The 16074-nt window shown below is 39.1% G+C and overlaps 2 protein-coding genes across 6 annotated transcripts in view; both read left to right on the forward strand.

Moving 5' to 3' along the window:
- tbc1d10b (TBC1 domain family, member 10b) overlaps positions 1–16074 on the forward strand; it is a 442453-nt gene that overhangs the window by 119539 nt on the left and 306840 nt on the right. The window lies entirely within an intron of this gene.
- scaf1 (SR-related CTD-associated factor 1) lies at positions 283–14292 on the forward strand. 4 transcript variants are annotated; one of them, XM_087244732.1, is made up of 12 exons: positions 283–459; positions 1030–1083; positions 1852–1974; positions 2133–2209; positions 2845–2945; positions 4430–5554; positions 5651–6754; positions 6851–8104; positions 8204–8286; positions 8417–8716; positions 12995–13123; positions 13212–14292. In XM_087244732.1, exons 1-12 carry the CDS (start codon positions 454–456, stop codon positions 13368–13370), a joined length of 4515 nt encoding a protein of 1504 aa, XP_087100858.1. In that variant the 5' UTR covers positions 283–453; the 3' UTR covers positions 13371–14292. The 4 variants fall into 4 exon arrangements, with proteins under 4 accessions (XP_087100858.1, XP_087100856.1, XP_087100857.1 ...); XM_087244730.1 differs by having other exon boundaries at positions 4430–6754; XM_087244731.1 differs by having other exon boundaries at positions 5651–8104.

The following is a 16074-nucleotide window of genomic DNA, read 5'->3' on the forward strand; positions in this document are numbered from 1 at the left end:
TGATATAACAATTTAGTTTAACTAAGAATCTAAAATCTTCCAACCATTAAAGACTCATTTTTAAATTAGGAGAATTGTGCTGCTTTGTAAACATCAGATTTAAACAATCACAATTTCCGTCCAGCAAGACTGTTCTCGGTTATTGTCGAGATTTTCTATTTACTACAGTTTTTCTCATACATCACACACAGGCAGACATTTTTTTTTTCATTTCCGATTTACGTCGTCGCCAAAGAAGACGTCTTTGATGAAAAACTACATTTCCCATAAGCCCGTGCCGGCAGTTTCGGTAGGGAAAGCAAAATGGCGGAATCGGATGGGATGGGCCTCTTATTGTGTTCCTAAAAAAATGTTTCGTGCCTCTGAATTCTGTTTTAAAGCTATCAAAAACACCGCTGAGGGATTTAGCAGGTTCTCAGCTTTGGAATTCACTAGCCGAATCACCTCTGCGCCATGAAGGTAAGTGGCTCTTGTAGCTTGTCTAACTTAGCTAGCAAGCTAACCTCTGTGGTCGACACATTTTTAGCCAGTCAATTATTTCAGCGAGTGCGCGGTGTTTTCCTAAAATTCAACACTGAGATGAAAATGAGTTTGCAATGCTAATTTTATTCAGAGTTAGCTGTATGGCACTGGCGCTTAATCTTAATTAAAGATATATACACATAGGCAAAATGCTGCAGTATACAACGTTAGATAACGTTAGCTAGATAGATCTACAGATATATAGACAGATAACAAGCATCGTCTTGTAGCATCACCTTAAATCAATTTCATCCAGTGATCGCGATCAATGATGTCAGAGGGTCGAGATCCAAAGGCATTGAGTTGAATGTCAACACAAGCTTTCTGTTAAGTTACCCGAGTGATCAAGCTTCCCCGAGAGGTCTTCAAGTTAAAGACCGAGATTTAATGCCTAAGTAGGTTAATATATTCCCCGGGTTTTAGTTTATTGGCATGTGCAAGCGCAGCTTTATGGTATCTCGAGCGAATGTTTCAGATCTTTGTTATGGTGTTGTCTGCTGTGTGTAGATGGGAACAGATGGACAGGCTGAAAAGGATGAAGCAGATGTTGTGCCAGGAGAGGTGAGTGTCTTATGAAGCGAGATAAAGCTACTTGTTTGTGCAGGAGCAAGTTGGATGCTTACTGTAAATAAATATTTAGAGTGTGCGTTTAAGTTTTATTGGAGTGGATGTTCAGGTCATATTTTTTTCCCATGTACAAATGACCAATTCCAAACCACATTGGTCTTAACGACAATTAATTTTCTATGTCAATGATGTTTAAATTTTTCGATCAGGATTGGAAGTGTGAAACATCTTATTTTCATGTGCAAATAATTGTGAAGGAGCTTTTCTTGTGCAGCACAAATAGTTAAAAGTTTGATTTGTTTCACTTTGAAAAGTCAGTAATGTACATGAGAAGGATTCTGTTCTATAGAAACTGTTGAATTATGAACTGTTGAACCAAGAATTATACAGGAACTGGGCAATCTCTGCGACCGGTTTTCCCCATTTGTCTTTAAAAGTAACGTTTCACACAGACATGATGTTCTCCAAAAAATGACCCACACTGAAGAAGAATCACAAGATTATTTGCTATATATGTAATGATAAAGAGTTGAACTCTCACAACTTATTGCCTGATTTAGAAATCAAATCTTCAAATAATGATACAAAAGAAATGAGAAAAGAAAGAGTAATTTGTTTGGTGCAATTCAAATTTATACTTATTATCTTGTTTGTTGTGTGGTGTTTAAGGATTCTTTAATCTATTCGTTTATTTGGTTATTGTCATGTTTAAGTATTATTTACCATAACACTCATTCTTGAATGTGCTTTTCTGTCTTGTAGTCACAGACTGAACAATCTCCTAATGAAGAGGAGGAAGTGGAGTCTAAAACAGACAGAAGGACACTTGGCTTAAGATGTTTCCAAGGAAACAGAGAGACCTCAGAGGATGAGCCCAGTGAACTGGTAAAGTAAAATCATTTTGACCATTTGCATAACCATAAGTTGCTGCGTTAAGCTTAACTACTTGTAGATGTTGTATGCATTGTCTCTCTGAAATTTACCCCGTGTGGATTAAGAAATATTAGGTAATTGAATTGTTTATTTGTTTTACACTCTTGTAGGGTGCTGCAGCTGTTGCTTCTTCTGAGCCTGTGTTTCTTGTGCCTCAGCTAAGCTCACATCCTCAGTTTCTGGGCTGGTAAGAATTATTATATTATAATTGAGGCCATAAAGTAAAAAAAAATAGCTTGATAATAGCTGCGGATGTCCTATCCATACTGGACTTAATTAGCTATTTAAGTGGTCGTATTTTAAATGCAGATACATGAGGGATGTGCTTTTACATTGCTATAAATTGTGCTTCATTATATTAGATCACACAGTAATATCTGTAAATTACTAGAACATATTTACCAGTAAATATAAAATGTGCTGTTCGCACAACTGAATTCTGGAAATTTATTGGTAATGTTACAAGCTTTCATAATAATTTATCTAGCATTTTTAAAAATAATATACTTCTTGTCAGTTGATAGACTTCCACTAGTTCTGTTAGGTCAGTGCAATTTTGTCATTTTAGTCTGTTTAAACAAAGAACTAAAAAACTAACTAAACTTTGACAAATAATATTTGCTCTAAATTTGTTTAACTTGAATTGTTCATTTTCAATTTTGTTGTTGCAATAGTGAAAATTACTTGCAGTGCAAGTTAAATTCAGAACTACTAACCTAACCATTTTATAGCATGTTTTGTATTATTTTATGTAATTTAAAAAAATTAAGATAATGTATGTATGTGTATATATATAATTATTATCATTTTTATCACCTTCAGCGATTTTGATGTGGAGTTAACCGCAGAAGTGAAAGTAGATGATGGTGCATCTCTTGCTTTGTTGACATCTGTTACCCCAAACCTTCGTTACCAGAAGCCAGGTTGGTGCAAGTCTGCTAATGACCTTGTAATGCCTAGTTCACACTAAAGGACTTTAAGCCTGATTTGAGCCCGATTTGGAAGTTAACGAGCTCGCGGACAGATCGGGCTGGGATCGGGAAGAAATCTGCGGGTGCACGGCGCTCGCCGCTCTTTATGTGTGAACTACTGAACAACGCATCAACGAGGCTCGCTGACGCGTCGCCGACACCTCGCAGACGGAAATCCAACATTCAGCATGCTAAACATTCCAGAGCAGTCGGCCGACTCAACCCCACGTGTGGTCAGATGTAGTGACCAGCTGCAGCCAATGAGAGAGCATATCAGCATGAGCCGCGTGCCAGTGTGTTCAGGAGCTCAGCAGAAACATCTGTGATTGGTCAGAATGGGCATCGGTGCACTGGCTTCATTCTGCGTTAGCACAGACATGAGAGGAGGATATATTAACAGTGGAACTAGAATTCTGTAACTATTAGAATTACCATACGGCTCATTCTGACCGTTCTTATAAAAAACGCCATATTGTCACAACATATTTACATTCAGCTATTATTGAGATATTAAAATTAAGCTTTGAATGTCTGGCATCATATTTATTGACAACATTACCCTAAAAATATAATCTTTTTTTTGTAATACAGCCTATAAATATGTAGTTAAGATACTAGAACACTTAAAGGTCTTGGCTTTCATTTTCACTTTCAAACAGGAGCTATTTCACAGCACATAATTTGCTGTTTTTAAAGATTTCTAAAGTAAATTGATGTTTTTGCCATCAGAAAGTTTTGTTTATGTTAGCAGGAAGTTGCTAGGCAAGAAAATGCACACATATTTAAAGTCACAGTGAAAAGTATTAGACATGCATGCAGTCATTTTAACCAATATGGTAATTTAAGGCAGAAATGCTCAGTTCTTTACTGTTTTGTAATAAAAAAATAACAATGTCAGAAAAAAAATACACTGATAGTTAGAAAACGGCAGGGTGTTATAAATATGTTAGTTTTATTTCAAAGAGTTATAAAATTACAAAAATTAAAAACTCTCTGTGTATCTATCCACTGGAACCTGCAGATGAGTGATTAATCTGCTGATAAATCAACTGATTTGACGATGTTTTTAAATGCTTTCTCCAAAGCTTGAAACGCTGTCAGTGATGTAATCTGCACACAAGCAGCCAATAGTGTTCAGCTTTTTCTGACGACTCCTCCCTCAAAATTTCATTGGCTGTGGTTTGGTAGCTTGAATGAACTGATGGGGAATGAGTTGTTGTCAGATCATGTAGTGTGTGACCCCCCTCTTGTGGATCGTTCACGGAGTGTTGCGTAGTGTGAACACCACAGAGATTAAAAGACACAAAGTCAGGTCATGTAGTGTGAACGGCACAGCGATCTGCTGATGTTTAAAATCCTGTAGTGTGAACTAGGCTTAAGTAGTACCATATGAACAAACCATTTTCTTAATGTATTTTTCTCTTTTGTTTCTTTAGGTTCTTTTTTGAAAGAACATCATCTCTTCCCACCATCTTTAAGGAAAAAGAGAGTATCTACAGACCATTTTTTTACTTCAGACTCTTTTCCTGGATTATGCACTAGTGTATTTGAAACCCCGGAACAGACGCACCTGCCTTGTTCTTTTAAAAACTCTGAGAGGATTATAGAAATGGCCAAAAGCCCTCTTCCCTCATCACCATCCAACTCACCATCATCTCCTTCATCTGCTCCTTCTTCACCCTCATCGTCCCCCTCATCATCATCTCCTGGTGGAATGGGTACAAACTACCAAGAGAATGAAGACCGTGGCCATGCGGGTGATAACAATGTCAGCAAAGGAAATGGAGACTTTGTGTCATCCACTTCATCTTCTCTGGTGCCATCATCAGTGCCTGTGCCGCCACCTTCTTCTGATCCTTCACTTCATGCATCATCATCATTTACACATCCATGCAATGATGGACAGAGCGAGAGTTTAGAAAATGATATATACGACCCCTTTCACCCAACTGAGGGTGAGGGGGAGAGAGACCGGCCATCCACTGAAGACGAGGATGAAGAGGTTGACAAGTATGATCCTTTTGAACCAACAGGTTCTCCTGTATCTGAAACAGAAGAAGAGAAAAGATGTTTCGATGAGGAGAATGAAGGAGGAAGCAGCATTATTAGTGAAGGGAATGTTAAAGCTGAAAAAGAAATGGAAATCATGGAGCCTGCTGGCACAGAGGCAGGCCCTCCAGATTCAACAGAAACTGATGCTCCATCTTCAGTCTTCAATAATGTACCTTTAGAACTCAGCACCAAGTGCTCCTTTAAAGACAGAATGAGGGAACAGGGGAAAATTAAAATACAAGGAACAGACTCTGAGCACTCTGAAATAGAAGAAGGAGAGATAGTGGGGGCCAGTGAAAGAGTACGGGAACGAGTGATTGAAAGAAGGAGAGAGGTGTTGCTTCCATCCTCAAGTAGTCCTTCTTACCTCCAAGGTGGTGTCCCTAAGCCAGAGAGGATTTTGCGAGTCTTGGAGGGTGATGGGTTTGTGTCTGTCCGTGCTGATGAAGAATGGGAGAGGGAACCAGTGGCTTCTGTGGGTGTTGGAGACCTGAGGAGAAAACTGACGAGTAGGCGGAAAGAGAAATTTAGATCATGCCCTTCTTCTGCATCTATTTCACCTCCACCGACATCTGTTTTGCCTTTACCTTCTTCATCTTTCCCAGGTTCACCACCTCTATCCACGGATAAAGGAAGAAGTCGCAAATCATCCAAAAGTTCAAAGGACAGGGATAGACGTAAGCGGAAGGAGGGAAGAGGAGACAAGGAAAAGAGAAAAAAGAGGAAAGAGGAGAAGGAATCAGGTGAAGGTAAAAGGGAAAGTAAAGCGGGTGACCATGAAAATAGGAGTGAAAAAGAGATCAAAGACAAGGATAGGGAACAAAGAAGTAGTCGAAGTGATAGTCGCAGGAGGAAAAAGAGACGCAGGAGCACTCCAGAACATTCCTCCCGCTCCCACTCACAGAATGCCTCCCGACACAACACGCATAGCCGCAGATCTTGGTCCAGCCACTCAGAAGACAGGCACAAAGATAAAGAGAGGGAGAGAGAGCGAGAAAGGAACCATGCAAGAGACAGGGATAGGGACCGGTGGCGAGATGACAGGGATAGAGAGAGAGACAGAGAATCCAGAAGAAGAGATGAAAGAAGGAGAGATAGAGAGGAAGATACTAGGAGGTCCAATAGCAGAGAGAGAGTCAATACAAGAAGAAGCAGAGACAGGAGAGACAGAGAGAAAGAAATGGTAAGAGACAGAGATCGAGACAGGGACAGGAGAAGAGACAGCAGACCTGTTGTACCCCCGTCAATTCAGGATCTCAATGGCTCTGATCTTTTCGCAATTAAACGTACAATTACTGTTACTACCACTACTACCACCACCACAGTCCCAAATTCACCACCACGTAGCCAACGGCGCTCCCATAGCCGATCTCAGAGTTCAGACAAACATCGTAAGAGGAAGAAGAAACGCAGGAGACGATCAGAGGACGAAGAAAGGAAGGATGAGGGAAGCAGGAGCAGGTCCCGACCCACCTCCCTCTCACCTCCTCGTTTTGGGTATGAATCGGATCGTCTTTCAGACCGTCCTGAGGTAGACATGCTCTCTTTGGATGGGGAAGCACTAGATTCAGATTACCCTTCTCTAGAGGACTCACCACTACTTTCCCCTCCTCCTGAGCCCCCTATACCCAGTCCCAAAATTCAATCCGGAGCACCTAAAACCAGCCGTCATCATCCGAAGAAGAAATCCAGATCTGGCAAGACAGTTGGTCAGTCTGAATCCACCTCATCCTCTTCTTCTCATAGACCAAAACCCAAAATTAAAAACCTTTCATCTGTCTCACCACCTCTTTCTGCATCCTCAGGCAACACCAATTCCCTTCAGCCCACAGCTTCCTCATCTACTACCAAGCGGGAAAGGAAAACTGGTAAGGAAAAAGTTGGAAAGAAGGATGCCGGGCGTTCTGGGAGGTCCAAGAAGCTCAGTGGGGGCAGCAGAAAGGGCAAGCTCCAGTCTAAAGTGTCTGTCCTAGTACGTGAGGGTGTTAGCAGCACCACTGGAAACTCTGGGAAATTGGGCCTTGATCTTCTTGGACCTGGTGGTGTTGTAAGTGGAGCTTCGGGGCCCTCAGTCGTTGGTGGGTCTATTGCCGTGGTGTTCCGCCGAGACAATGAGAGCCGGTCACCTTTTCTTAAGCCCTGCTCAGAGACATTGGCTCTTCCCGGAAGAGGCAAAGACCCAAGCAAAACTGGGAAGCAACGCAACATCCTCGGGCCTCCGTCATCAACAAACCAGAGTGGACTGAAGCCTAAGAAAGCCAAGCCAAGCTCTGCTACATCCACATCCTCATCTGCCTCTTCCCCTACTTCCTCACTGGCAGCAAAACGTAGAAGGAGGCCTGGAAAGAAGCCTAGAGAAAAAGGGCTGACTGTGGATGGAAGTGATTCTAAAGGTGCTAATAGTAGTTGTAGCACAGTTGGTGGTGGTTGGGGCGGAGTATCAACAGAAATGCAGCCGTTGATTGGGGTTGGATCCAAGCCATCCAGTCCTCCTTCAGCTCCTCCTGGACCCACTCCCTCATCCTCTTCATCGTCCTCCACTTCTTCATCAGCTAGTATCCTTCCTCCATCCTCCTCACCACCACACACATCCCCACTGTCTTTGCCTCCATCTCGAGATACAAGAGAGTCGTCCCCAGACTCTCAAACTGTTGATAGTAGCTGCAAGACGCCAGAGCCTTCATTTCTCTTAGAGGATGGCCCTGTTCAGTCCAAAGCCTCATCTCTTACACCATCAAAGTCCCCTGCCAGCCCTCCTGGTCTGCTGACATCACAGATGAGGGGTGATACAATATCTCAGTCCACTACCATTTCTAAGCCTCCCCCACCAGATGATCAGAAAGCATCGCCACCATGCTCTACTTCAGCTGCTTCATTGTCAGTTATCTCCCATTCCAGTGCTACGCTAGCAAATGATCCTTCTTCCTCCTCCTCCTCTTCAGTATCTTCATCTTCAGTAAACAAGCCACCACCACCTCCGCCTCCACCCCCCTCAGCTCCACCATTACCCTGGAGTCTACAAACCGGAGTGGACTGCACTGCTGGAGGTGTTTTGGCATGTAAGTGTTTAATGTGGGATTAAGTAGTTCGCTACTTAAATGCATTTTTAATTTTTGGTGCAATTAGACATCTTAATGTGCTGTTAATCCCCTTTTCAGTGACTGCTCTCCTTTTCAAAATGGAGGAGGCCAATATAGCCAGTAGAGCCAAAGCACAGGAGTTTATACAGGCTACAAGTCAGGTAAAATCTGCAATATTTGAACAATATGCATGTTTATTGATATATATTTCTTAACTGCACAAAATAACTTAATTCTAGTTTCAGTTACAATTGACTGTGAAGTAAGATTTACTTCTTTCATTTTACACAGATTCTCTCTCAGGCCAATCAGAACCAGTCACAGCCTCACCCTTCTTCATCATCTTCATCTGTTTCATCACAAGTTCCTCCACCTCCATCACATGCTCCACCCCCAGGCCCCACTCCTGCGCAGTTTATTCTTCACAGCTCTGTTCCTTTGGTTGGCTGCACCAAAACGCCTCCCTCACACTTGCATTCTGGACTCTCCATGGGTGGAGGCTGTGCTCAAACTCCTCCACCTCCAGGATTAACTGGGCCAACAGGAGGCAGTGAAACAGGCTGGGACAGTGAAAGCAAAGACCCAGATAAGGTATCATCACTACTTCTGTTCTTTATGTTTAGACAAATAGGCCTAAATCTGCCTTTCCACTGCACACTTACAAGCGACAAACCGGACGTCATTAGCCGCTTTTTCACTATCGTGCTGAATCGTTCTTTAAGCAGAATCGTTCCATTCCGTGCTAAACTGTTCAGGACAGCACGGATGTGGTTTTGTTTTCCACTGTCGTGCTGCAACAAAGCTCTTTGGAACATTACACAAAACGCATCAGTAGTTGCCTTGGTAACGCAATGTAAACGGCTTATTTGTTCAATTAAATTTAAATAAAAGTCGAAACTAGTTACTTTATGTTCATAAAAGCGAAAGCAACCATGTGACTGAGCACTGTTTTGCCGCTCTATCAAATAAGGGTGCTAAATATAGGTACATGTCACAGCACTTTATTTAAAGGTCAAATGTTGTGCGGCTCTGGCTAAATTTTATTTGGAGGGAAAATGACTAAAATGTAACGCACTGTTTGAAAATAATTGGAGGGGAATAAATAATATATTTAAAATTTCTGAACATAACAAAAAATAAACAATGATAAGTTAACAATAATAGTGCATTTGTATTATGGTGGCAGAAATATATTTTTGGACAGGCCTTGTCAATAGTGAGCGGGCACTTTCACTAATAAAAAATAGAGCGCTCAAATTATTTTATTATTAACAATCAATTAAATTACACAGTGGTTTTACATCAAAAGTTTATAATGATATAAAATATACTAGCCTACATTTTGATCGTAAAATATAACCAGTATTCAAACATTAAATAACGAATACAGCAAGTGAAATAATAAAGGAATATGAAACGACACATATGTAACAGGATATAAAGCATATAAAGGACTATTATGTTTAGCAAAATGCTGCTCTTTTATCTTTTTATTATTTTTGTGTTCATAATCAACTAACAAGCTGAAGGCAAATTATTGCTTGACGTTTTGGAAAATATTTGTGTAGCTATATTAAAGATCACCGAGAACAAAAAAAAAAAAAAAACACAGAAACATGTTACACGCCCCTATAAATGTCAAACTTATGTATAACTGAATCAAATAGCTGTAGCTGAAATTATTAAAATTGCTCATTTTGTTTTTATAAAACATTTGTCAAAACGTATTGATATTTTTTGAGTAAAAGCAATACAGACATTTAAGAATCCATATTTATTTAATTTATTCAATCATTAGACTTGTTTATTAGTGCATATATAGGCTATAATATAAATCATACAACAGTACCTTGGACAGTTAAAGTGCCCCTCCTTAAAGTTTTTAAGCAAAGTCTTTTGGACGGCTGACATTACAACATGCCATAACCGTCCTTCAGGTGGTCTCGCTGGTATTTAATTAACAAGCTGTCTTGGCCTTGAATTAAAAAGTGCAATTATTTCCTCGTTGTTAAAAGAGTCTGCAAGTTCGTGTTCTATGGATATAGTGATGTTGTGGAATTTGGACATCGATGATGTTAAGCGTGTCTTTATTCGCTTTATCCGATGCGCAGCAGGAAAAAAAGTCTTTCAGCAGTGTATGTAGTGGTTGATAAAGTTCTCTCCTGGATCAGAGCGAGTTTTGTGCTGTGAAATACAGTGCTGTGTGCAGTGAACTAACATTCAGTCAGGCGAAGTAAAGGTCTCACACCTGTTTCACACCGCAAGCGTCAGCGGCGCGTGAGCAGAGCGTGAGCAGCGCGTGTGTTTTCGGCGTCCATGTTAACAGATTAGAGCTTTCATACCGCACGCAGCAGCAGCGCGTCAGTGCGAGGCGTGAGCGTCGCCGAAGCAGCAGTGCAGCGATAGTTTCGGCGCTGGGTCTATTTTTGACGCGCTGCTCACGCTCAATTAAAGTGACAGTGCATTGATAATGACCAAAACACATTGAATGACAGTAAAAAGTAGCAATTTTACCCAATAAATGCGTTAATAATGTCAAATGGTTTATATATAGTCATTCAAATGAACTTAAAACGATTAAAAACGGCAACAAAACATTTATTTAGGCCCGAACTACAAAACCAAATGTAAAACTATTTTACTATCAGTTTTGCTTAAGTTGCACACTAGTGTTGTAGGAGAGGGGAAATGGAATATTTACGGGATTTGTAGTCCATAGCGAAGTGTATTGTGGGTAGTGTAGTGCGACACGCATGCTGGATGATGTGAGCTCGCAGTGTTCTGTGCAGCTGAGCAGAGCAAGAAAGTTTTAATCGGCTTTGTTTTATGTTCACTCGAATTATTCCTACCGGGAGCTGTTTGCACTGTGAATCTGACAACACGAAAATAAGTAAAAGAATGGCATGCATTAATTACTTTTGTCCGTCTCATCATCTGCACGAGCATGAATTAACGAGCTGTTAACGTTATTCTGCCGCTGGACATCACTGAAGCAGAGAAATTAACACTAGTTTGATCATGTATAAATATCATTATAACTATATTGTATAAATATGATTATAACTAGGTCTACAGCAACCTGATAATCAAAAAACAAATGACATGATATCACAGGCGATTGTCTTTGACTGTAGACACTTCTCATATAAGTTAGCTTTAGAAGCAAACAGTACTATTTGCTCTATAAAATTTGTAAAATAAACATTTGCAGGTTAATGAAACAGCATAGGAGGGGCCTTGGTGCAGATGAAAAGTTTAAAAAGTGTATTTGTATATAGAGGGGTAACTAGATAGAATAGACAGATAGGTTGATCTCAGCAGCAGCTGCCGAAGAGCTGTGCGCTGCAGACGCAGCTGGTGTGAAAGGCAAACGCCTGCGTGCTGCTACTGCTCGACATACGCGCTGCTCACGCTCTGCTCACGCGCCGCTGACGCTTGCGGTGTGAAACAGGCGTCAGGCTACTGCCTAGGATATCAATCGAATTAATCAAGCTCTAGCCACGAATAAAACAATAAGTTATTTTATTATTTGTAAGATTTTAGATGACGAGTAATATTATACATGGTTAATTGTATTCAAGTCAATGAAATTATAATTTTAATGAATAAAATATCCTCGTAAGAATGTGATGAGTTATTCACTTCTCTGCCAGAGACTGCTCTATGGTTTTAAAACCCTTTCCAAACTATATCGTTTAGACCTGGATAATTTTTTTATATTAAATGTAGTGTAGTTTATTAAGGATGTCAGAGCCGCAATGTCGATAAGAAATACAAGTTTTAATTGTTATTTTTTGAATCAGAAAAAGTCTACATTAAAAAAAACATTTTTTTTTCATAAATGAGTAATAAAAAATATTATTTTTTTATATTGTCTCCACATTGCCTTCAAAATTTTAAGCTGTGTGAGTTTCTAGTATTCATTCATTCAGTCAAAACAGCAACCACACACCTCTCCATTTTCAAAAGTCTTCGTTGTTGTCTTGACAACACAAACACTGCAGGCACCTCAACAGAAACCCGCCTCTGCTTTTATTTGATTGGAGAATGAAAAAGATGCGACTGACATAATGCGATTTTTGTCTCAGAGTTTACTTTTTCAACTGGGAGCACATGGTGCGCAAGGCCAAAAGTTACTATTAAGAACTACTATTAAACTATTAAGAACCCGCTCTGTGGCACAACAGAAATATGATCCGTGTCCTGAGTCATAGCTGGGTGTTACGGACAGCGGCCGACTTGCACCGCCAGTGTGTGTACCCTGATAGAAATGTTTAGATTTATAAAAATGCATGGTGCGGTGCATATGTGTACGACCCCTTTTGAAATATAGTTTATATATGCATTAAGAAGACAAATATGCAAGACCCTTAAATCATATTTCCAAGACCAATAAATTGAAAGTAATTAATAAATTAAAATACCACAGGAATTCAGTGCTAGTTTGTGTGTCTTTGTCGTCTTTGAAAATGCTGGGGAACTGACTATGATCGTTAAATTAGATTTAATTATAAATTTGAATAGATTGATTAAACAACAATCTCTATTATGTTCAGATGAAATGGTAGCACACTAAGGACACCTGCTGGTTATAAGGAATCATACAGAATTAAAAGCATTATCTAAAAATTAACATTATGGTTTGTCTGTGTCGACACAAACATATTTATCGCTATCATGCCTGGTGTGACCAAGCCCATAAACTCTGGTAAAGCTGCAAAAGTTTCTGTTTCTTGCACCTGAATGCTTTAAACTGTGCTTTCTCTCTATTATGTTTACACTGAGCCATTAATCCAAAAATCTCAATGTTTCCAAACTGGTGTTTGGTCAACAATAGCCCCAATTTCATTCAAGGTTTCTTTTTCATAGTATCTGAAAAAGCTGCACACCCAGGAGAGGGCAGTAGAGGAAGTCAAATTGGCAATCAAGCCATATTACCAGCGCAAGGACATCAACAAAGATGACTACAAGGATATTTTAAGGAAAGCTGTGCACAAGGTAAATGTCATTTCAAGACAGCCCTGTTTTCCACTGTTCAACATAACATGCAGAAAGTGTATAGCAGAGTCTGTTTTTTTCCGCACAGATTTGTCACAGCCGAACAGGCGAAATCAATCCAGTGAAAGTGAGTAACCTGGTCAAGCTTTACGTCCAGAGGTACAAATATTTCAGAAAGCACGGCCGCAAGATGGACGACGAAGAGAGAGAAGACAGAGAGTCTGCTTCCATGCATTCCTCATCATGATTGGACAAGAACTGGTTATATTGTTCCATCTGGTCGAACAAGTTTGCTAAATCTCCTCCCCTGCACGTGTTTGGGCCCACCGTGGCTATTGAGTGACCGTCGTTTGTTATATTGCTCTGTTCCCCCTATGTGTTGACATCATGTAAACTTGAGTACTCCACCCTCCTTCCCGTCTCTCTTTCTTGTCTTGCTATAAATAACTATGAGTATAGAATTGTGGTATGGCTTTAAAGTGTACTGAAAATGGTCAAAATAGGGAGAGATCAAGATAACACGTTATTTCTTATGATATTCAATCTGTACATACTTTAAGTACACTACATGGGTGTTCATTCTTCGTCTCTCCCTTTCTGAGATTGGTGCACATTTTAAGTAGACAACTAGGTTACTCAGTTATTACTATTGGGGTTTCGAGTATGAAAAAGTGAATGAAAGAATTGAAAACTGAATGTTAACGTTACCCTTTATTTTGTATTATTGGCCTGATATTCTCACTGTCTCAGAGCATTTGTTTGTAAAGGTGTGCTGCTTAGACACGTGACACCCTTTCAAGTTTAGCGATAGCTCTGGAATGGAAGTTATCTACCAATGGTTCCATCTCAAGACAGTTAATCTGTATGTAAAGGGAACTGATTGATGTTTGACGACGCTGGATCTATTCTATTTTTTTGATTTTTGGTTAATTATATTGAAATTTAAAATTAATCTGACAAAAATCTATCATTTAGTTACAGAACTTGTTTTCTCCAAAAAGAGTTTCGTATAATATAATTGAGTTGGCCGAAGACAGTCGTTGGAAGAGGTACTACAGTGTGTATATGAATGGTTGATAAATGCATGTGTTTTTGATTTTATTTGTACTGAAGAAAACTGTAGTGATTTTAAAGGTTATGAGAGATAAATTTGTGCCCTAACTTCCAAATGAAGACGTCTGGTTGTTTTCTTCACAAAACCGACAATTTTAAAACTCTCCAAGCAGAACTTTGATAATGAGTGGAGCTTGTTCATTTCCAGCCATTTTAGTTAAACAAACGTGTTGTTCAAGTGCGATCAGAGAGCTTGCCCTATTTATTGATCTGAGACATTTCCCTAGATATAATACATATCTAAAGTTTAATTCCTTCTAGTTTAGTCTGACAATGACAGTCAGTTGTTTGTAATTTGTGAAACTTGAGGGTAAAAGCTTTTGATATTTGCTGGAGGTCAAAACAAAAAAGAAAAGCACAGAAATGATTTACCACAATTGTCAATGTTCACTTAACCCTAATGAAGATTTTCTCTATTGATCCCCCTGCTTTATGTGGACTGTAGGTAATGCTTTACTTTCTGTACCTTTTTGTAGCGCCCTTTTTCACAGGACAACATGTGTAATATTTTCAACATTAAGTATATTTTTAACTGCATAAAAATATTGAAGTTGGTTTAAGCGAAATTCAAGCACATGTTAAATCAGTCTTTTACAATGATCTGTTCTATAGTGTGCACTATTTATTTAAACATTTAATCTTGCAATATATATAAGAATATACACTCTCAGAAATAAAGAAATGCGATTTGTCACTGGGATGGTACATTTTCAAAAGGTACAATTGTGTACCTAAAAGGTCAATATTAATACCTTCAGGGTACATATTGGTACCTAAAAACTACAAAAGTGTTTGTCTATTTTTTAGAAACTAATATATACGTTTGAGGTACAAATTTGAACCCTTTAGGCACAAATGTCTACCTTTTAAAAGGTACCGCCCCAGTGACAGCTTGCACACCCTTATTTCTGAGAGTGAATGATAAACAAACAATTCTTTATAGTTTCATTCCTCTATATTTTGATCAATAACTCTTTTACCATAGCAAAAATAGATATCTATAGTATTATTAGTTTTATTACATTGTCAAGTATTAAAATAGCCATTCTCTTGTGCAAATCAACTAATTCATACTTTTTTGATGGTTTGCCTAAACAGTGAAAAGAATGTGGACCTAAAATTTCATCATTTCAAGATGACCTGACCTGGAGCCAGTTTTACGCAGACTTGTACAGCAGGTACTACACACATTTTTGAGCTTGTCAGCTAAATAGTCTGAGACCTGGAACAGTGACCTCATCAGTTCAATTGTAATGAAGCAGGTCCTGCATCAGAATTTTACAAGCTCTACCTTGATTCGTTTGATACGACCTGAATATAATTAAATGGACTGATGTGAGAGCAACAATTTAAGCTTCTTGTAAAAAGAAAACATTAATATTAGTGTTGTATTTGAGCATTTAAAATTGATCATGTGTACCACTGATTGTACTGTTTTAAAACTAAATTTTAGCTTTAATCTTGAAAAAGTTTCTATCTTGTATATTTGTTGTATAAAAACAAACTTTAAAGATTTCAATTTTCATCCAGTCCTTTGTAATTTTTCCTAGAATTATTAAGAAGAAAACAATAATGCGTATTTGTCAAGTGAACTATCCGATTATGACTTCCTGATGCTGAAATTGTCAAAGCAGGCGTCTTTTTGAAGTGATGCAGTTATGCTGGAGGTACATGAAATATTAAGAGTTTTGTTTCAGATCCAGTAATATCTCTATATATATTTAACGAAATAATAGTGTATTAAGCAGAATATGTGATCATAAATTGATCACAAGTAGCCGTTTATCTGTCAGTCATTTACCGCAATCGATAACACAATCTTTGGTTACTAATCACCA

Source organism: Danio rerio, chromosome 3, assembly GCF_052040795.2.
Source record: "Danio rerio strain M-AB ecotype USA chromosome 3, GRCz13ab, whole genome shotgun sequence".
NCBI classification, from domain to species: Eukaryota; Metazoa; Chordata; class Actinopteri; order Cypriniformes; family Danionidae; genus Danio; species Danio rerio.